General features: G+C 43.1%; 1 protein-coding gene across 2 annotated transcripts in view; it reads left to right on the top strand.

The window, feature by feature from the left end:
- Positions 1–21444, top strand: part of LOC311137243 (rab GTPase-activating protein 1-like) — a gene marked incomplete at its 5' end in the record, with an annotated part of 195819 nt that overhangs the window by 169881 nt on the left and 4494 nt on the right. The window contains 5 exons of one of the 2 annotated variants that reach the window (XM_084171627.1): positions 1142–1252; positions 8885–8977; positions 17159–17374; positions 17505–17588; positions 18053–18124. In XM_084171627.1, the coding sequence (XP_084027753.1) occupies positions 1142–1252; positions 8885–8977; positions 17159–17374; positions 17505–17588; positions 18053–18124 (576 nt within the window). Of the gene's footprint in view, positions 1–1141; positions 1253–8884; positions 8978–17158; positions 17375–17504; positions 17589–18052; positions 18125–21444 lie in introns of those variants that run through there. The other variant, XM_084171626.1, reaches the window with a different exon arrangement.

Genomic DNA, 21444 nt, shown 5'->3' with positions numbered 1-21444 from the left:
CACAGCCCTTAAACGCCCCAAGGACGATGTTGAGGAAACATTGAGACATTTCCAGGACAAAAATAAGACTTATCGAGGCCTTGGAACCTTTTTTTAGTATTTTAAATCCATTCAAAACCAACTCTGGATTGCCACTGAAGGAGCTTGATTTGATAATTTCTTCTGCCTGCCTTTGAAATCCCTCTGGTTTCACAAGTTAGGAGAGGGGGAGAGAGGGAGGGAGAGGGGGAGAGAGGGAGGGGGAGGGAGAGGGGGAGAGAGATTGCTGTTTCTTAGACGCTACTCCCTTGAGAGAAGGAAGAAAGAAGAGAAGGAGGAATAAAGGATGAGAATGTTGTATACAGTGCCTTTCCCCACCAGGGAGCTCTCCTAAGAGAGAGCTGGGCAGAGCCTCAGCAGGAACTACTAAAGCTAACCACGATGGGGTCCTGATGAGTCTGGCTGCAGGCAACGCTGCAGACAGCTGTGTGGTTTAGCTTTTTTGTGGCACCTTGAATTGAAAGCGTAAACTTTGGGACTTGATTTGAATTGCAGTCATATTTTTTTTCTTCTTTTTATTCGTTGTTTTCGTTTTTAAACTTTTTTGGGGAGGACACACACAGTGTGTGACGTGTGCAGACTGCGGAGGCACTTACCACATCGAGTCATTGTGGTCTGACAGTTCCAACACTTCCTCACACAGTTGTGTGTGTGTGTAGCCGACTCAGAGTGCGACTAAACCAAACTTCATCTTACCAAGACCGAAGAGAGTGGAAAATAATACCAGGAGTGCAACCCGAGAGGAGCGGGAAAAACGCCACGGAAGAGGACCAACAAATGAAGAATAGAGGAGGGGAAATACTCTTCTGAGGAAGAGGGGGAACGAAAGACACTATCCTCCTCACAACACGCTTCAGAACACCAAGCAGCAGAGGGAGAAGAGACAACAGGTGTGTTGTTCTGCAGGGCTCCCTCCTCCCTCGCTCAATCACTCCCTCCCTTAGGGGTGTGGCTTGTACCCTGAGGGACATTGAAAGAGGCCAGTCACTCCTCAGGCTCTCTGACAGACCTGTTGACTCCACTCTTCCTCTGCACTTCTTTCTTCCACTCCTTTACTGTTCTCCTCTTCACCCACCTGTGGAATCGACTGCCCTGTGCCAAAATGATGGAAGAGATCTCTATCACGGTGGCGTACGACGCCCACGTCATCAACCAGATCTGTGAGGAGGATATCCTGGCTAGCCTGGTGGCCCTCTCCAAGCCTCCCAAACCTGTGGTAGGTCTAAGTCCCTCCTCATTCCTGGCTACTTCGGCAACTCAACTCTGTTCATGCACTCTAACTGCCTGAGAACGGCTAAAGGAAACACTTTTTTTGCAGGAGCGAGAGAACTTTATCTTTCCTGCTGTCTTGTAGGAGACGGTGTAGATTGTAGCGTGTGTGTGTGCGTTGATACACTGAAACGTTGTAGTTGTAGCTATAGTTCAGTCGGTGTGTTCTCATGGACATCTTTTCCCTCTCTCCAGTCAGCTTCACCTCAGGACGCTAACGAAATTACAACTGTCAGTTTGTTTCAGTTAGAGATGTATTTTTGTGCTCAAATGAGACCTTACTCTTCACCCAGCATGTATACCTGTGCGTGTGTGTGTGTGTTTGAGATTGGTCATCGAAGTCAAAATCCGACCCAGTTTTTCCTGAAATGGCTGTTTTGAATCCTTAGGTAAGTGCAGTCATTTCAATATTCAAACGCTTTCAGCCAGGTAAGGCAGGCACCATTATGCAACAGAGAGCTAGCCAATATTCCCCCAGTGCACGCAGTCTGTCAGGTCTAGTAGAGAACACTGTGCTTGTCTCAGATTCATGCATTTCATGTCAGCTGGGCTCAGTTCAATGGCTACTTCTCACATTAGGTCATCATGCATTGAAATTCAAATCAAGAACCATTTTCAACACTCTGAATTGAATTTCAATGGATTTATTGAATTGGAATTGACCCCAACGTTGACATACAGTGGGGAAAAAAAGTATTTAGTCAGCCACCAATTGTGCAAGTTCTCCCACTTAAAAATATGAGAGAGGCCTGTAATTTTCATCATAGGTACACGTCAACTATGACAGACAAAATGAGAATTTTTTTCTCCAGAAAATCACATTTGTAGGATTTTTAATTAATTTATTTGCAAATTATGGTGGAAAATAAGTATTTGGTCAATAACAAAAGTTTCTCAATACTTTGTTATATACCCTTTGTTGGCAATGACACAGGTCAAACGTTTTCTGTAAGTCTTCACAAGGTTTTCACACACTGTTGCTGGTATTTTGGCCCATTCCTCCATGCAGATCTCCTCTAGAGCAGTGATGTTTTGGGGCTGTCGCTGGGCAACACGGACTTTCAACTCCCTCCAAAGATTTTCTATGGGGTTGAGATCTGGAGACTGGCTAGGCCACTCCAGGACCTTGAAATGCTTCTTACGAAGCCACTCCTTCATTGCCCGGGCGGTGTGTTTGGGATCATTGTCATGCTGAAAGACCCAGCCACGTTTCATCTTCAATGCCCTTGCTGATGGAAGGAGGTTTTCACTCAAAATCTCACGATACATGGCCCCATTCATTCTTTCCTTTACACGGATCAGTCGTCCTGGTCCCTTTGCAGAAAAACACCCCCAAAGCATGATGTTTCCACCCCCATGCTTCACAGTAGGTATGGTGTTCTTTGGATGCAACTCAGCATTCTTTGTCCTCCAAACACGACGAGTTGAGTTTTTACCAAAAAGTTCTATTTTGGTTTCATCTGACCATATGACATTCTCCCAATCCTCTTCTGGATCATCCAAATGCACTCTAGCAAACTTCAGACGGGCCTGGACATGTACTGGCTTAAGTAGGGGGACACGTCTGGCACTGCAGGATTTGAGTCCCTGGCAGCGTAGTGTGTTACTGATGGTAGGCTTTGTTACTTTGGTCCCAGCTCTCTGCAGGTTATTCACTAGGTCCCCCTGTGTGGTTCTGGGATTTTTGCTCACCGTTCTTGTGATCATTTTGACCCCACGGGGTGAGATCTTGCGTGGAGCCCCAGATCGAGGGAGATTATCAGTGGTCTTGTATGTCTTCCATTTCCTAATAATTGCTCCCACAGTTGATTTCTTCAAACCAAGCTGCTTACCTATTGCAGATTCAGTCTTCCCAGCCTGGTGCAGGTCTACAATTTTGTTTCTCATAGTGGAGTTTGGAGTGTGACTGTTTGAGGTTGTGGACAGGTGTCTTTTATACTGATAACAAGTTCAAACAGGTGCCATTAATACAGGTAACGAGTGGAGGACAGAGGAGCCTCTTAAAGAAGAAGTTACAGGTCTGTGAGAGCCAGAAATCTTGCTTGTTTGTAGGTGACCAAATACTTATTTTCCATCATTTGCAAATAAATTCATTAAAAATCCTACAATGTGATTTTCTGGATTTTTTTCTTCTCAATTTGTCTGTCATAGTTGACGTGTACCTATGATGAAAATTACAGGCCTCTCTCATCTTTTTAAGTGGGAGAACTTGCACAATTTGTGGCTGACTAAATACTTTTTTCCCCCACTGTACATGCTTTTTTTTTGTGTGCAAATGATCGATAATGTATTTTTTCTTACACGTGGGCACTGCGCATACATATGCACGTGCCTTAACTATGTATTCTGTGAGGGTCTAGTATTGAACAGGAATGTATAACATTGTACTGTAATCTCTAACTGTTGTGTGCCTGTTGGTTATAGCTGGCTGTTGTACTAGTAAGGAGTGACTGTACATAGGTTATCACTGGAGAGCTGAGCCTCACGAACACTTGCATATTCCTTCAGTGGCTCAAGGTTAGCTTATACTTAGGCTGTGTCCCAAATGGAACCCTATTCCCTATATAATGCAATACTTTTGGCAAGTAGTGCATTACATAGGTCATAGGGTGCCACTTAGAACTCAGCCTTAGTTTGTTTTGGTTCTCATTGCTCTGCATAGCCCCAAGCTGTCATTGCCTCCAAAATACACTATATATCCAAAAGTATGTGGACACCCTTTCAAATTAGTGGATTCAGTAATTTCAGCCACACCTGTTGCTGACAGGTGTATAAAATCGAGCACGCAGCCATGCAATCCCCATAGACAAACATTGGCAGTAGAATGGCCTTACTGAAGAGCTCAGTGCTAATGACACCTTTCCAACAAGTCAGTTTCTCAAACTTCTGCCCTGCTAGAGCTGCCCCGGTCAACTGTAAGTGCTGTTATTGTGAAGTGGAAACGTCTAGGAGCAACAACGGGCTCACCTGCGAAGTGGTAGGCCACACAAGCTCACAGAATGGGACCGCCGAGTGCAGAAGCGGGTAGCACTTAGAAATCGTCTGTCCTCGGTTGCAACACACTCACTACCGAGTTCCGTCAGCACAAGAACTGTTCGTCGGGAGCTTCATGAAATGGGTTTCCATGGCCGAGCAGCCGCACACAAGCCTAAGATCACCATGCGCAATGCCAAGCATCGGCTGGAGTGGTGTAAAGCTCGCCGCCATTGGACTCTGGAGCAGTCGAAACGTGTTCTCTGGAGTGATGAATCATGCTTCACCATCTGGCAGTCCGACGGACAAATCTGGGTTTGGCGGATGCTGGGAGAACGCAATCTGCCCAAATGCATAGCGCCAACTGTAAAGTTTGGTGGAGGAGGAATAATGTTCTGTGGTTGTTTTTCATGGTTCGGGCTAGGCCCCTTAGTTCCAGTGAAGGGAAATATTAACGCTACAGCATACAATGACATTGTAGACGATTCTGTGCTTCCAACTTTGTGGCAACAATTTGGGGAAGGCCCTTTCCTGTGTCAGCATGACAATGCCCCCGTGCACAAAGGAAGGTCATACAGAAATAGTTTGTTGATCAGTGCCCATGATTAATGATGATTGAATTAATGCCCATGATTTTGGAATGAGATGTTCGACGAGCAGGTGTCCACATACTTTAGCTTTTGGAATATATTTTGTATGGCATATTTTAGATTTGGGAATCTATTTCTGGCATATTTTAGCATAAGGAGTATATTTTAGCATTGGGAACATCATTTCACATGTTTAAGCATTGAAAATACATTTTGTATGGCTCATGGATAAATGGCTAGACAATAAGCTACTTCAGATGGCGAAATGAGTCTGGATAATGTTGAAATTATCATTTTGTTTTAGTGAGCAACATTAGAGGGCTATCATTAGCTTTGTTTTGTGGGCCTGTTAATAGTCATAAAGGGGAATGCTGAAGGCCTATATACAACTTTAATGGAAAAAGTGAGGGTGAAATAGTGTCATCTTCTGCCACTTTCAAGGCTGTCTGTGGTCAGATATGACTGATAATGCGAGGGGAAGAATGAGTGTGTGGGAAAAAGAGGACGGGGGAGAGTGGGCTGGAGGGGGAAACCAAGTGCCTTCTTTTCGAGAAGGTTCCATAGTATGTTGTCATCGGAAATCAGAACTGAAAGGGTTTATGGAAGCTTTTAGTGTGGTTTTGTTTTTTGGCTCGTGCTCTTCCTCTGCAGGTCATTTTTGCAAGTCACTTCACACCTTACAGCACCCCCATCGAGAGACGGTTGGGTTACTCATTGGCTCTCTCTCTTTCTCACTCACTCACTCTCTCTCTCACACACACACACACACACACACACACACACACACACCAGGACAAGCTTCTATGGCATATTCCTTTTCAGATGAAAGCTCTGTCCTTTCATCAGGAGTATTCCGGCTCTGTCTCTCTTTCTCTCTATTTCTCTACATCTCTCTCTCTCTTTCTTTCTCCGTTTCATGTTGTTTTCAGATAATGGCTGCTAGGGCTGTGACAATACCATGGCAAAAATGAAAACATGAAGCAGACCACACTCTTTGGTCCTTTAAAAACCTGCTGTATGTAAAGTATTGTGTGCTATAGCTTGGAAAATAAATAAATGTGACTATGGATGACAACATAATGATGTTTGTTTCCAACATTAGGGCTGTTTTCCTTCCTTTTTTTTGGTTTACTTGTCATGATACAAACGAGCATTGCGATACTGGTATCATCGTGGCCCTAATGGCTACCTTCTCTCTACCCTTCTCCACTCTCCTCCTAGAGCTAATGCTGGTATCTTTCCAGGGCATCACACACCTGAACACACACACACACACACACACTCTTGTGTTCAGTCGTGGAGCGTAAACAATGCTGATAGGCTATCTTATCAACCACACACATCTATTAGCCTATACGTTACAAAATACAGCAAGGAACAGGGTTGACTGCTTCTAGAACTTTCTATGGATTCCTGCCTTGTTTCTTACCTGTCTGTAATAATATATTACATGAGGACTGGTGAGTTCATGGTGTCCGTATATGCTCTAAGACACTGGGCCTAGCATGCTATCAGGCTGAGAACAAACGACATGGGAAGATGGCTTGCTAACAATGGAGTATTTGTAGTAGGGATGCGTTGTGGGTAATTGATAACCTAAGGGAGGTATATTTGCCCCCTGGGTCCCACAGGGCAAGGGCCAGGTGTACATTATGCATGGCTAGGCAGGCTAGTGAAGAAAGAATATAATGTCCAGGCAACAGGCTGTTTAGTATCCTCATTATAAACCTAGTACAGTATGCAACATCTTTTTACTACATTCCATACAGGAAATGTACAACATTGATCTCTCATGACACAAGGCAATGGGACGTAAGTTGTCCCAAACTAGTGTTTTCATCCCAACCAGCTCCTATTGTGTGACTGAGCCCTTGAGAGCCTCTTGACAACTCCAGTCACTGTGTAACTATGGTGAACACATGAAACCCACCCATACTCTCTCTTTCTCTCTCATCTCACTCTCTCTATCACCGCTCTCTTTCTCACTCTCTCTATCACCGCTCTCTTTCTCTCTCACCTCACTCTCTCTATCACCGCTCTCTTTCTCTCTCACCTCACTCTCTCTATCACCGCTCTCTTTCTCACTCTCTCTATCACCGCTCTCTTTCTCTCTCACCTCACTCTCTCTATCACCGCTCTCTTTCTCTCTCTCACCTCACTCTCTCTATCACCGCTCTCTTTCTCTCTCTCATCTCACTCTCTATCACCGCTCTCTTTCTCTCTCTCATCTCACTCTCTCTATCACTGCTCTCTTTCTCTCTCTCACCTCACTCTCTCTATCACCGCTCTCTTATCTCACTCTCTCTATCACCGCTCTCTTTTCTCTCTCACCTCACTCTCTCTATCACCGCTCTCTTTCTCTCTCACCTCACTCTCTCTATCACCGCTCTCTTTCTCTCTCATCTCACTCTCTCTATCACTGCTCTCTTTCTCTCTCACCTCACTCTCTCTCACCGCTCTCTTTCTCTCTCTCACCTCACTCTCTCTATCACTGCTCTCTTTCTCTCTCTCATCTCATCTCTCTCTATCACTGCTCTCTTTCTCTCTCTCATCTCACTCTCTCTATCACCGCTCTCTTTCTCTCTCTCTCATCTCACTCTCAGCCAGTGAACTCCTATCGTCCTCTCTCATCTCACTCTCAGCCAGTGAACTCCTATCTTCCTCTCTCTCATCTCACTCTCAGCCAGTGAACTCCTATCTTCCTCTCTCTCATCTCACTCTCAGCCAGTGAACTCCTATCTTCCTCTCTCTCATCTCACTCTCAGCCAGTGAACTCCTATCTTCCTCTCTCTCATCTCACTCTCAGCCAGTGAACTCCTATCTTCCTCTCTCTCATCTCACTCTCAGCCAGTGAACTCCTATCTTCCTCTCTTCTGTCTCTGCCCTTTCTCTTTTACTCATCCCCCTCTGTCTTCCCTCTTTCTCAGCCAGTGAACTCCTATCTTCCTCTCTTCTTTCTCTGCTCTTTCTCTTCCTTCCCCTTCTTTCTTCCTCAAACAGTGAGCTCCCATTTACCTCGTTCACCCTCCTTCTCGTCCATGAGCTTTTATCTCTGGTGGTATCAGCCGGTGAGCTCTGCCCCCCTCTCTCTCTCCCGTAGGGGCCTCTGGTGGCTGTATCCATTAACAATGCCCCTCCCCTCTGTGGCTTGTTTTGCCCCAGACAAACCTGTAATCTACATCCTAGCAGCAGCTGCCATGGCAACACCAAGGGCTGATCCACCCTAGGATACAATTTCCTTAGGCACAGATCTGGCTGGCATAGAGAGCCTTGACCAAATGTGTTGTCATGTTTTGAAGTTTTAACTCACTACTGTGCAGGTGTATATTTACCTTAACACCCGTGTTTTGGCATTAGGGTATCTTGGTAGTTCTGGCTTTGTTCATGATACTTGTACTGCCTGTTGTTCAGCTCCTGCTGTGTTTGTTGTGCTGGAAAAATGAGGCTAGAGTGGTTAGCTAGAATGTAAATGAACAAGTGTACATTATGTAAATGTGTTCTCTGCACAGAGTAGTAGGGTTTTGAGGTGTGTCTTTGGGGGTTGTGTGATGTCAACGATCTCAGGAGACACAGGCGGCAGCCATTTTGTGCCAAGGCATGTAACAGTTAATACATGTCTCTAGTAAAAGCAATAGTGAACAGGTAGGTGTACATTGATGCAGATCTAAGAGGAATGTTTATACTGATACTGTTCTGTTTCTGTTCCATCAGTGTGGTGATGAAAGTAAGAAGATATGCTGTGGAAACCCTAGTTTTGCCTTCAGTTAGGTTTCTACATCACAAGCTCACAAAGATCTCAGTAACCCTAACTTTCCATTACATCCATTTGGAGAAAAGGAACAGTCTGATTTAGCTCTGTTTGTCTCCCCATTGCCATCTAGTGGTTTAGAAGCTCTTTCACACTTTGGAACGCAAACTGTTATCATAGACCCAACATGGCTGTGGTTGCATTTTTTAAAGACCATTCCATCCAACAACACTGACTCAACTCTCCTCTCCTGTCACCCCTCCAGGTTCCCACCAAGAAGCTGAAGAAGTTTGAGAAGGAGTACCAGAGCCTGAGAGAGAGCCAGCTGCAGCAGGAGGACCCCATCGACCGCTACCAGGTAAGAAACAGACTACCCACAATCGTGTCTTAACCACTACTCCAGATTCAGTTTACTCTACCCCCAATCTGACTTAAACTGTTAGGCAGATGACATAATATCTGACCCTGTATCGGTAGTTGTGAGTAGGGGCCTCACTTCTGCTTACGCCCCATTCAGCCACTAAAATTACCCCAGTGTTTCCCATAGCTAGAGTTACTTAGGCAGGCCCCCTCACTGTGCTTGTATACCTCGAGAATTGGACCTCTGAAAAAAGGGTTGTTTGTAAAATATAGATGATACTTCGGAAGTCTTTGGTATTCCGCTTAAGAAACAACACCTAGGGGAAACACTGATATCCTTCCCAGTAGACGCCTGTCCCACCCCCTCCCTCCAGTCTCGGCTCAGGTCTTGTAGAACGCTGTGCTGATCATGGCAGACTACGCAAGGCACACCCACAGTGGAGAGAAAGGGAAATCACTTTTTTGTTGTTGTTATGAGTGGAAGCCGTAGACTTTTGCTGGTCAAAGATATGGAAGAGAAAACAGCTTTCCCCTCTCACTATTGGAATTATGTTAAGATTCATAGGGATGATTCTGAATAATGTAATCCAATACAACCTCATCCAGTTAGTCTCAGATATCCCCGACCTTGGAGCTACAGTACGTAATCCTTCAGCTTTTCTCTGACTTTTCCAAATGGGGAAGAAGAAAAAAATCTGGGCAGGGTTCTCTTCAGACAGACAACTCTCCCAACAAATCACACTTTTGGGTAGGCAGGGCTTAAATTGCTTATTAAAAATATTCCCCTCTGAAACATAGAGACGGACCCAATGCGCACGCATATAGCTATGCTAATCAGGGGAGAACGACTGGCAGTCACCCCTGGAATGAGATGAGGAACACCACATCCTCATTATAATTATGCCGCATAAATCATTATATACATTTTAAAAATGTTATAACCCTTCTACACTAAAAGGAGGGACATATTAGATGACTGCAACCTGTAAAACGTTACTATCTTCAAGTGACTGCTAGTTAGTTACCTAGCATTGTTCAGCCCATAGTAACTTAGACATCCAGCTAGCTAGCCAGCTAATAGCTTTAGCTTGCTCACTAGCCATTAGTAATGGGCTTGCTAATACATTTTATGTGTTGGTTATTAGTTAGCTAGCTCTACTACAGGCTAAACATTTCCCTTCACTGAAGTTATTCATTTTTCTTCTTGGGACTTGGATGTATCTTTTTTTACATAGACCAAAGCCAATCACCCATGCATTCTACTGTAGCTAGATACTGTACTAACCATACTCACTGGCAAGTTTCTTCCCTGCCCCCCAAGTTTGAAAATGCTAGAAGTAAACATTGATTTTGTTAGGAACTCCTCTCAGCTGGTTGTCTAGGTCTTAATTCTACACAAATTGAAATGTAATAACCAAAACCAGCAGACGCACAGCCCTCCAGGAATTGAGTTTGACACCCCTGATCTAATGCAACATTTACTAATGTAAAGAAAACAGAGCATGTACAATCACTTTATTTTGTAGGATGATATAGCTTAATGGTGCATGAAGCAAACATGGGATGCCTTTGAAGTTGAGTAAAGGTGTCCATGTTTTCGTCCTTCTGTCCCCTGGTGCAGTGGAACAATTCTTGTTCAGCCGCAGTAGCATTATTCCGGATAGTTGACGTCCTGTAAACAGTGAACGGGCATGTAGATGTCTATGGGACAGTTTTCAGACTGGATCTGACATTTTGAAATATATATTTCTTATTAAAAACAGCATTTGCATAATATAACACCCTCACAACCTCCATCCTCATAATCAGCATAACACCCTGGTTCTCTAAAATTCACATTCCAGGCTTGCAAACAGTGGTGCCAGTTGGCTGTGCAGCCTCAACCCAGTATGCGCGCACAACGTCTTCGGACATGTACATTTGAGTTGGCAATATGTATTCTAAAGACTTTTTGCACATTTGCAAGATGTCACCGAGATGTTGATCCCTGGCCTACATATGCCAATGTAGAACGTAGGCTGACGCCTCGGCTACGTTTTGACAATGAGCAAATTCTCTTTACGACATATTCCTGATGTATTCCGTATCCATCGTGCTATCAAGGTGTGCGCCATCAGGGAAAGACATCAAAGAAAATACTGCATTGTATGCTGGTTGTCAAGCATTCCCTCTAATCAAAGATCGATTTACTTTAGACCTGTGGATCCAGGTGTTTGGGCAGTCAGTACCGTAAGTAAATAAATAAAGTACGTGCCAGGGAAAAGCCAGTCTCTCTCTTTTACACTGTCTCATCCTTGGGGTCTTTGTAGAACCATTCATTTGACTTGGGTCTCTCTGAGCTCTTTCATTGTCTGTCGTCATCCACATCACTGTGGCTGTAGATGAGCTGTCACAGCACCGTCTTGAACGCTGCCTTGTTCATCTTCAATGCCTCCTACAGCAGTAGAAATGGAGAGAGAAGAGAGAGAGAAAGAGAGGGGGAGACAATAGAATGTCTAGGCCCCGTGTAGCTCAGTTGGTAGAGCATGGCGCTTGCAACGCCAGGGTTGTGGGTTCGTTTCCCACGGGGGGCCAGTATGAAAATGTATGCACTCACTAACTGTTAAGTCGCTCTGGATAAGAGCGTCTGCTAAATGACTAAAATGTAAAAATGTAAATATGTGCTGGGGGCCATGATGCCCATGCTGAAGGGCAAGTAGGTGGACATCGCCATGGCACCTCCAGGGACCTCAGCTGCTGTGTATGTGGGCGACGGGGGTGACACTTGGGGACGGAGAGGGGTTACATTTTGCATAGGTGTTTTTACATAACCACCTCTGCCAGTACTTGGGGAACAGATTGTTTCCATAAACCTTAATGTAGACATTCTTAGCTATTTGCCGTTCAAGCAGGCAGACATACAGCCGGTATGACGAGTTTGGATGTATGATGTCATACCGGCTGTTTTTCTGCCTGCTTGAACGGCAAATAGCTCAAATACGCATGAAAACATGAAATTACCCCGGGAATCGATAGAACTCGCTCAGAGATGCAGAAATACGATATAACATTAAAAATGGCTGAATCTTCCTTTAAGTTCCAAAGGCTTCCAAAACCGTACCACTAGCGAGGATTAATAACGTTTCTAAACGTTAAACAGAGCGTGGGGATTGTAGTTCACATGGAGACAGCTGTCCTCCATAGCAGCCCAGTCACACAGCCACTATGTAAAAAATATTACTGACAAATGTTTTAAAGAGCAGCTCGTTTGCAAGTTTGTTGTTGTTTGGATGGAGAGACTGTAAGGTAGAGGTCTTCACGGGTCCAACAGACCTGAAATTCCGTCATCTGACCCTGTTCCTGAGCTGGTCCGGGTCCTAAAATCTGACTTTTGTCTTAGATCCGGGTCAAGTCTGATATAATTGCCATAGGTCTCAGTATGTGCAATTATAATGTATTTACCAACCCGATTTGGGCCCGTTTCTGTTAATGTAAAGTGTGTGAGGTGATGAGAACTGTGTGAACTTGTTATGTGTCAGCCAATTGCAACTCAGTAAAACGTCTAGCATATGTCCAGCTGAAACTGGTTCCGGCTGCTCACCTCGCGTGCGCCTGCTGCTGAGGAGAGAGAGTGAAAGGAGCCTTGACCTAGGCTACTGTTGACTGCGAAGATGGAGGCATTTTTCATTGAAATAAAACTAAAGTTAGAGGAGAATAAGTACATTGAAAAGAAACCGACAAAGGGAATGTCCTCGGGGACAAGTTAATATTGTAGTGGACAAAGATGAGAAGAACGTTGGCCCGGCCAAATGGAGTTGGCCCGGCCAAATGGACTGTGTGCAACTCGCTATTCAGTTTTGATGCAATTTTCTGACTTGTATTTATTTATTTTCGTGTTTATTATTTGTTTTATCATTATTATTATTATTATATATCATTATTATTATTGTAGGCCTATTTAAGAATATAAACCAGTTCTTTAAATATGCAAAAGTGTTTTGTTTCATTTTGTTGAGACAAATTAAGTTTGAACTGTCTTAATTTTGTGCTCCGTATTTAGTTTAAGATAGGTTAAAAGTAAACATCATTAGCTTATTGCTGTCAAGTGTTTTGTTTCATTCTGTGAAGCCATTTTCTTTGGCCAAATGAAGTTCCAACTGTAATGTTGTGTTTACTTCAATATAATAGAATTACCGGTAGGCCTACTATAAGGCTACTCGCACTCAAACCATGAAAAGGAAAAACCAAAGAGGGCGAGATGCAAAACTTCATTTAATGCCGCAATATAATAACATGTTGGTATTTTCCCTATAAACAATGACTTGACTTACTTTTGATATTACCCTAATAAGCTAGGAAACGTTTGTGAAGGTTTGGTGTGGTATGGTTGTTATTAGGCTTAGCTAGGCTGCAGGCATATGAAGGCAGTGAGCACCAGAGCGCCAACTGACTCCCACAGTTGAACTTGAGTTGAGGAAGAATGTTTTAGGCCTACCAGAGTTAGTCCTTTAATCTATACTGAACAAAAATATAAACGCCATATGTCAAGTGTTGGTTTCATGAGCTGAAATAAAAGATCCCAGAAATGTTTAATACGCACAAAAAACGTATTTCTCTCAAATGTTGTGCACAAATGTGTTTACATCCCTGTTAGTGAGCGTTTCTCGTTAGCCAAGATAATCCATCCACCTGACAGGTGTGGCATATCAAGAAGCTGATTAAACAGCATGATCATAACACCTTGTGCTGGGGACAATAAAAGGCCACTCTAAAATGTACAGTTTTGTCACACAACACAATGCCACAGATGTCTCAAGTTTTGAGGGAGCGTGCAATTGGCATGCTGACTGCAGGAATGTCCACCAGAGCAGGTTTGGGATGCTCCGGATCAACGTGTACGACAGCGTGTTCCAGTTCCCGCCAGTATCCAGCAACTTTTCACAGCCATTGAAGAGGAGTGGGACAACATTCCACAGGCCACAATCAACAGCCTGATCAACTCTATGTGAAGGAGATGTGTCGCGCTGCATGAGGCAAATGGTCACACCAGATACTGACTGGTTTTCTGATCCACGCCTTACCTTTTTTTAATGGTATCTGTGACCAACAGATGCATATCTGTATTCCAAATCACGTGAAATTCATAGATTAGGACCTAATGATTTCCTTAAATGAACTGTAACTCAGTAAAATCTTTGAAATTGTTGCATGTTGCGTTTATTTTTGTTTGGGGTTGTATTTTCTGGTTTGGGGTTGTTTGAGGTGATTAGTTGTACCCCCTGCTTGCTGTGCGCGTGCAGCAAATGAACTGTCGCTAATTTTGCAGAACAAGTTGTGTAAGTTTGTTTCTCCGCATACTGAACATGGTCTTATAATGTGTGGGGGTGTGTGTTAGTGATGCGTGGGTCAGCTGTTTGTTCACCCACACCCTCCCGCAATCTGAGGCCCGCATCTGACCCTAAGCCGCAAATTAAGGAAATTAAAAGCTGTTAAAACGACCTAACATGTTTTTGATAAGATTTCAGTTTGGCTTGATGCATATTTTATGCGTTTCAAATACTATCAGCTTTTATGATGCTGATAAAGATAGACTGCCCCTAACTGCGCATTCATTCTCTCAAGATGCTGAAATAAATGAAGAATATTTCTCCAATCCTGTTTCCAAGTCAAAATGTATATTTGGTGTATCACTTTACTGCAAGAAATGCTTAATTCTGCAGGAGTTAACATTATATTAGGCTATGTGAGAGGTTATAGACCTACAGTCGTTGTCCAGATTTCCATTAGGCTACTATTCCATTTAACCCATCTGAACCATATCTCTGTGCCCAGTGGGTTGTGACTGTTTAATTTGTGTATCTCATCACACGTAACATAGCCGGCACTGCTATCATCCTCTTTTACCACTTCACCAAACATTAGACTACTGTTCTGGCCCTCCCTTCTATAACATTAGACTACTGTTCTGACCCTCCCTTCTATAACATTACACTACTGTTCTGGCCCTCCCTTCTATAACATTAGACTACTGTTCTGACCCTCCCTTCTATAACATTAGACTACTGTTCTGACCCTCCCTTCTATAACATTACACTACTGTTCTGACCCTCCCTTCTATAACATTAGACTACTGTTCTGGCCCTCCCTTCTATAACATTACACTACTGTTCTGGCCCTCCCTTCTATAACATTACACTACTGTTCTGGCCCTCCCTTCTATAACATTAGACTACTGTTCTGACCCTCCCTTCTATAACATTAGACTACTGTTCTGACCCTCCCTTCTATAACATTAGACTACTGTTCTGACCCTCCCTTCTATAACATTAGACTACTGTTCTGACCCTCCCTTCTATAACATTAGACTACTGTTCTGACCCTCCCTTCTATAACATTAGACTACTGTTCTGGCCCTCCCTTCTATAACATTAGACTACTGTTCTGGCCCTCCCTTCTATAACATTAGACTACTGTTCTGACCCTCCCTTCTATAACATTACACTACTGTTCTGGCCCTCTCTTCTATAACATTAGACTACTGTTCTGGCCCTCCCTTCTATAACATTAGACTACTGTTCTGACCCTCCCTTCTATAACATTAGACTACTGTTCTGACCCTCCCTTCTATAACATTAGACTACTGTTCTGGCCCTCCCTTCTATAACATTAGACTACTGTTCTGACCCTCCCTTCTATAACATTAGACTACTGTTCTGGCCCTCCCTTCTATAACATTAGACTACTGTTCTGACCCTCCCTTCTATAACATTAGACTACTGTTCTGACCCTCCCTTCTATAACATTAGACTACTGCTCTGGCCCTCCCTTCTATAACATTACACTACTGTTCTGGCCCTCTCTTCTATAACATTAGACAACTGTTCTGACCCACCCTTCTATAACATTAGACTACTGTTCTGACCCTCCCTTCTATAACATTAGACTACTGTTCTGGCCCTCCCTTCTATAACATTAGACTACTGTTCTGGCCCTCCCTTCTATAACATTAGACTACTGTTCTGACCCTCCCTTCTATAACATTAGACTACTGTTCTGACCCTCCCTTCTATAACATTAGACTACTGTTCTGACCCTCCCTTCTATAACATTAGACTACTGTTCTGGCCCTCTCTTCTATAACATTAGACAACTGTTCTGACCCACCCTTCTATAACATTAGACTACTGTTCTGACCCTCCCTTCTATAACATTAGACTACTGTTCTGGCCCTCCCTTCTATAACATTAGACTACTGTTCTGACCCTCCCTTCTATAACATTAGACTACTGTTCTGGCCCTCCCTTCTATAACATTAGACTACTGTTCTGGCCCTCCCTTCTATAACATTAGACTACTGTTCTGACCCTCCCTTCTATAACATTAGACTACTGTTCTAACCCTCCCTTCTATAACATTAGACTACTGTTCTGACCCTCACTTCTATTTATTTTCAACTCTCCATTGCACAGTTTTCCTCATATTAATTAAACTCCGACATTGCCCGTTTTGCCTCAGTGGTTCGCCGTTAACTTTTTCTGCCCACGTTTCCAAAAGCATTTGTCAGTTGGTGTGTATTTGGCATGCTACAGTTAGGCCCTATAGGTTAGGCTACATGCTAACGCCAGATACCAATAGGTTAGGCTACATGCTAACGCCAGATACCAATAGGTTAGGCTACATGCTAACGCCAGATACCAATAGGTTAGGCTACATGCTAACGCCAGATACCAATAGGTTAGGCTAGATGCTAACGCCAGATACCAATAGGTTAGGCTACATGCTAACGCCAGATACCAATAGGTTAGGCTACATGCTAACGCCAGATACCAATAGGTTAGGCTACATGCTAACGCCAGATACCAAGAGGTTAGGCTACATGCTAACGCCAGATACCAAGAGGTTAGGCTACATGCTAACGCCAGATACCAAGAATGAAAGAAAAACCTCCATGTAGCCTGTAGATATGAACTGCACAAGAATTAGACATTTATGGATTTCACACTTCATCCACACAATATTTTATGACCCTAAACCCGCCCGCGGGTTATGAGTCAACCCGCACATCACTAGTGTGTGTATACATACTTTTTTTAATGGAAAATGTACTGGCTACGGCTGTGATATGTGATTGTCTCACCCAGCTATCTTAAGATGAACGCTAAATGACTAAAATTTAATGTGTGTGTGTTGCTGCCCACAGAGAGAGAACCGTCGGCTGCAGGAGGCCAGCATGCGGCTGGAGCAGGAGAACGATGACCTGGCCCATGAGCTGGTGACCAGCAAGATCGCCCTGCGGACCGACCTGGACCAGGCGGAGGACAAGGCAGACGTGCTGAACAAGGAGCTGCTCTGCACCAAACAACGCCTGGTGGAGACTGAGGAGGAGAAGCGGAGGCAGGCGGAGGAGACAGCACAGGTTACACAGCTCAGTCACACACGTGCAAGTGCTTCGGGAGAAGTGTTGGGACACAGCCCAAATGACCGAAGTAGCAAGGGTTTTACGATCATAGCTAATGTGTGGTTGCGATCTTGCCCTGTCTGTCCAGATTAAAGAGGTGTTCAGGAGAGAGCTGGAGAAAGCTGAGTCAGAGATCAAGAAGACTACGGCTATCATCGCTGAATACAAACAGGTAGGATCCAGAGACATAAGAGAGGAGAGCAGTGTGTGTATGGTTCTAACCCCGTTACCTTACCTTTTAGACCCAGGTTACACCATAAAGCTGGTTTATAGTTACTTTTTTGATTCCACAATTTTACTGTCATTACCTTTGGTGCATTTAATGCATTGATTTACCTTGCCAGGAGCTGATGAGCTTTGTGTGGGTGGGGAGATCGGTGTATGATGTATGTTGATGATGTATGTTTTTAACCTGTGATATTCTATGTGGAAGCAGCAGCACTATTTCATGTCCAAGACACATTTCCCCTCGGGACAATAATCCTAATCCTACTATGTCCCTAAAATCCCATTAAATCCTAATTGAGATGCATCTTCTGTATGTTCTGGTGTTCAGGTGTATCTGAAAGGTCACTGAACCTGTCTAGGTAATACGTAATAGCTTTGTAAACATGCAGTCCTCCTGTGTGTTCCCAGATCTGTTCTCATCTCAGCACCAGGCTAGAGAAGCAGCAGGCTGCCACCAAGGAGGAGCTGGACATCATCAAGGTAGGACAAGATCTGTGTTGGCGTCTGTCATGTAATTATTATTAGGTGGTATGATGAAGGGTTCTAGTACAGTGTTAGGATCCAAGCCCATCACTAGATCCAAGCCCATCACTAGATCCAAGCCCATCACTAGATACAAGCCCATCACTAGATACAAGCCCATCACTAGATCCAAGCCCATCACTAGATCCAAGCCCATCACTAGATCCAAGCCCATCACTAGATACAAGCCCATCACTAGATCCAAGCCCATCACTAGATACAAGCCCATCACTAGATACAAGCCCATCACTAGATCCAAGCCCATCACTAGATACAAGCCCATCACTAGATCCAAGCCCATCACTAGATCCAAGCCCATCACTAGATACAAGCCCATCACTAATAAATAAATAAATAAATAATTGGTCATTTAGCAGACGCTCTTATCCAGAGCGACTTACAGGAGCAATTAGGGTTAAGTGCCTTGCTCAAGGGCACATCGACAGATTTTTCACCTAGTCGGCTCGGGGATTAGAACCAGCGACCTTTCGGTTACTGGCACAACGCTCTTAACCACTAAGCTACCTGTCGCCCCATCACTAGACTAGATCCAAGCCCATCACTAGACTTGTATCACTAGATACAAGCCCATCACTAGATCCAAGCCCATCACTAGATCCAAGCCCATCACTAGATCCAAGCCCATCACTAGACTTGTATCACTAGATACAAGCCCATCACTAGATACAAGCCCATCACTAGATACAAGCCCATCACTAGACTTGTATCACTAGATACAAGCCCATCACTAGATACAAGCCCATCACTAGATACAAGCCCATCACTAGATACAAGCCCGTCACTAGATACAAGCCCGTCCCTAGATACAAGCCTGTCCCTAGATACAAGCCCGTAACTAGATACAAGCCCGTAACTAGATCCAAGCCCATCACTAGATCCAAGCCCATCACTAGACTTGTATCACTAGATACAAGCCCGTCCCTAGATACGAGCCCGTCCCTAGATACAAGCCTGTCCCTAGATACAAGCCCATCACTAGATACAAGCCCATCACTAGATACAAGCCCATCACTAGATACAAGCCCGTAACTAGATACAAGCCCGTAACTAGATACAAGCCCGTAACTAGATACAAGCCCATCACTAGATACAAGCCCGTAACTAGATACAAGCCCATCATTAGATACAAGCCCATCACTAGATACAAGCCCGTAACTAGATACAAGCCCATCACTAGATACAAGCCCATCACTAGATACAAGCCCGTAACTAGATACAAGCCCATCATTAGATACAAGCCCATCACTAGATACAAGCCCGTAACTAGATACAAGCCCATCACTAGATACAGTGGGGAGAACAAGTATTTGATACACTGCCGATTTTGCAGGTCGGCAGTGTATCCAGAAAATCACATTGTATGATTTCTAAGTAATTAATTTGCTTTTTATTGCATGACATAAGTATTTGATCACCTACCAACCAGTAACAATAAAATACTATGTATACGCAACATAAAGACTATAAAGTATGTATACGCAACATAAAGACTATATATATAGTCTTTATGTTGTGTATACATACTTTATATATAGTCTTTATGTTGCGTATACATACTATATATAGTCTTTATGTTGCGTATACATACTTTATATATAGTCTTTATGTTGCGTATACATACTTTATATATAGTCTTTATGTTGCGTATACATACTTTATATATAGTCTTTATGTTGTGTATACATACTTTATATATAGTCTTTGTTGCGTATACATACTATATATATATAGTCTTTGTTGCGTATACATACTTTATATATAGTATTTATGTTGTGTATACATACTTTATAGTCTTTATGTTGCGTATCCATACTGTATATATAGTCTTTATGTTGTGTATACATACTTTATATATAGTCTTTATGTTGTGTATACATACTTTATACATAGTCTTTATGTTGTGTATACATACTTTATATATAGTCTTTATGTTGTGTATACATACTTTATATATAGTATTTATGTTGTGTATACATACTTTATATATAGTCTTTATGTTGTGTATACATACTTTATACATAGTCTTTATGTTGTGTATACATACTTTATATATAGTCTTTATGTTGTGTATACATACTTTATATATAGTCTTTATGTTGCGTATACATACTTTATATATAGTCTTTATGTTGTGTATACATACTTTATATATAGTCTTTATGTTGCGTATGCATACTATGTATATAGTCTTTATGTTGCGTATACATACTTTATATATAGTCTTTATGTTGCGTATACATACTTTATATATAGTCTTTATGTTGCGTATACATACTTTATATATAGTCTATGTTGCGTATACATACTTTATATATAGTCTTTATGTTGCGTATACCTACTTTATATATAGTCTTTATGTTGCGTATACATACTTTATATATAGTCTTTATGTTGTGTATACATACTTTATATATAGTCTTTATGTTGCGTATACATACTTTATATATAGTCTTTATGTTGCGTATACATACTTTATATATAGTCTTTATGTTGTGTATACATACTTTATATATAGTCTTTATGTTGCGTATACATACTTTATATATAGTCTTTATGTTGTGTATTCATACTTTATATATAGTCTTTATGTTGCATATGCATATACACATACATATATACAAAAGTATGTGGACACCACTTCAAATTAGTGGAATCGGCTATTTCAGCCACACTCGTTGCTGACAGGTGTAAAAAACATTTCCAACAAGTCATTTCTGCCCTGCTAGAGCTGCCCCGGTCAACTGTAAGTGCTGTTATTGTGAAGTGGAAATGTCTAGGAGCAACAATGTCTTAGCCGTGAAGTGGTAGGCCACACAAGCACACAGAAAGGGACTGCTGAAGTGCGTAAAAATTATCTGTCCTCGGTTGCAACACTCACAACCGAGTCCCAAACTGCCTCTGGAAGCAACATCAGCACAAGAACTGTTCGTCCTCCCGAAATGGGTTTCCATGGCCGAGCAGCCGCACACAGGCCTAAGATCGCAATGCCAAGCATCGGCTAGAGTGGTGTAAAGCTCGCCGCCATTGGATTCTGGAGCAGTGGAAATGCGTTCTCTGGAGTGATGAATCACGCTTTACCATCTGGCAGTCTGACGGACTAATCTGGGTTTGGCGGATGCCAGGGGAAGGCCCTTTCCTGTTTCAGCATGACAATGCCCCTGTGCACAAACGAGGTCCATACAGAAATGCTTTGTCGAGATCGGTGTGGAAGAACTTGACTGGCCTGCACAGAGCCCTGACCTCAACCCCATCGAACA

Source organism: Coregonus lavaretus, assembly GCF_964263955.1.
Source record: "Coregonus lavaretus genome assembly, chromosome: 11".
Taxonomy (NCBI): Eukaryota; Metazoa; Chordata; class Actinopteri; order Salmoniformes; family Salmonidae; genus Coregonus; species Coregonus lavaretus.
The sequence above is the reverse complement of the archived record's forward strand: the minus strand, read 5'-3'. Positions and strand labels throughout refer to the sequence as shown.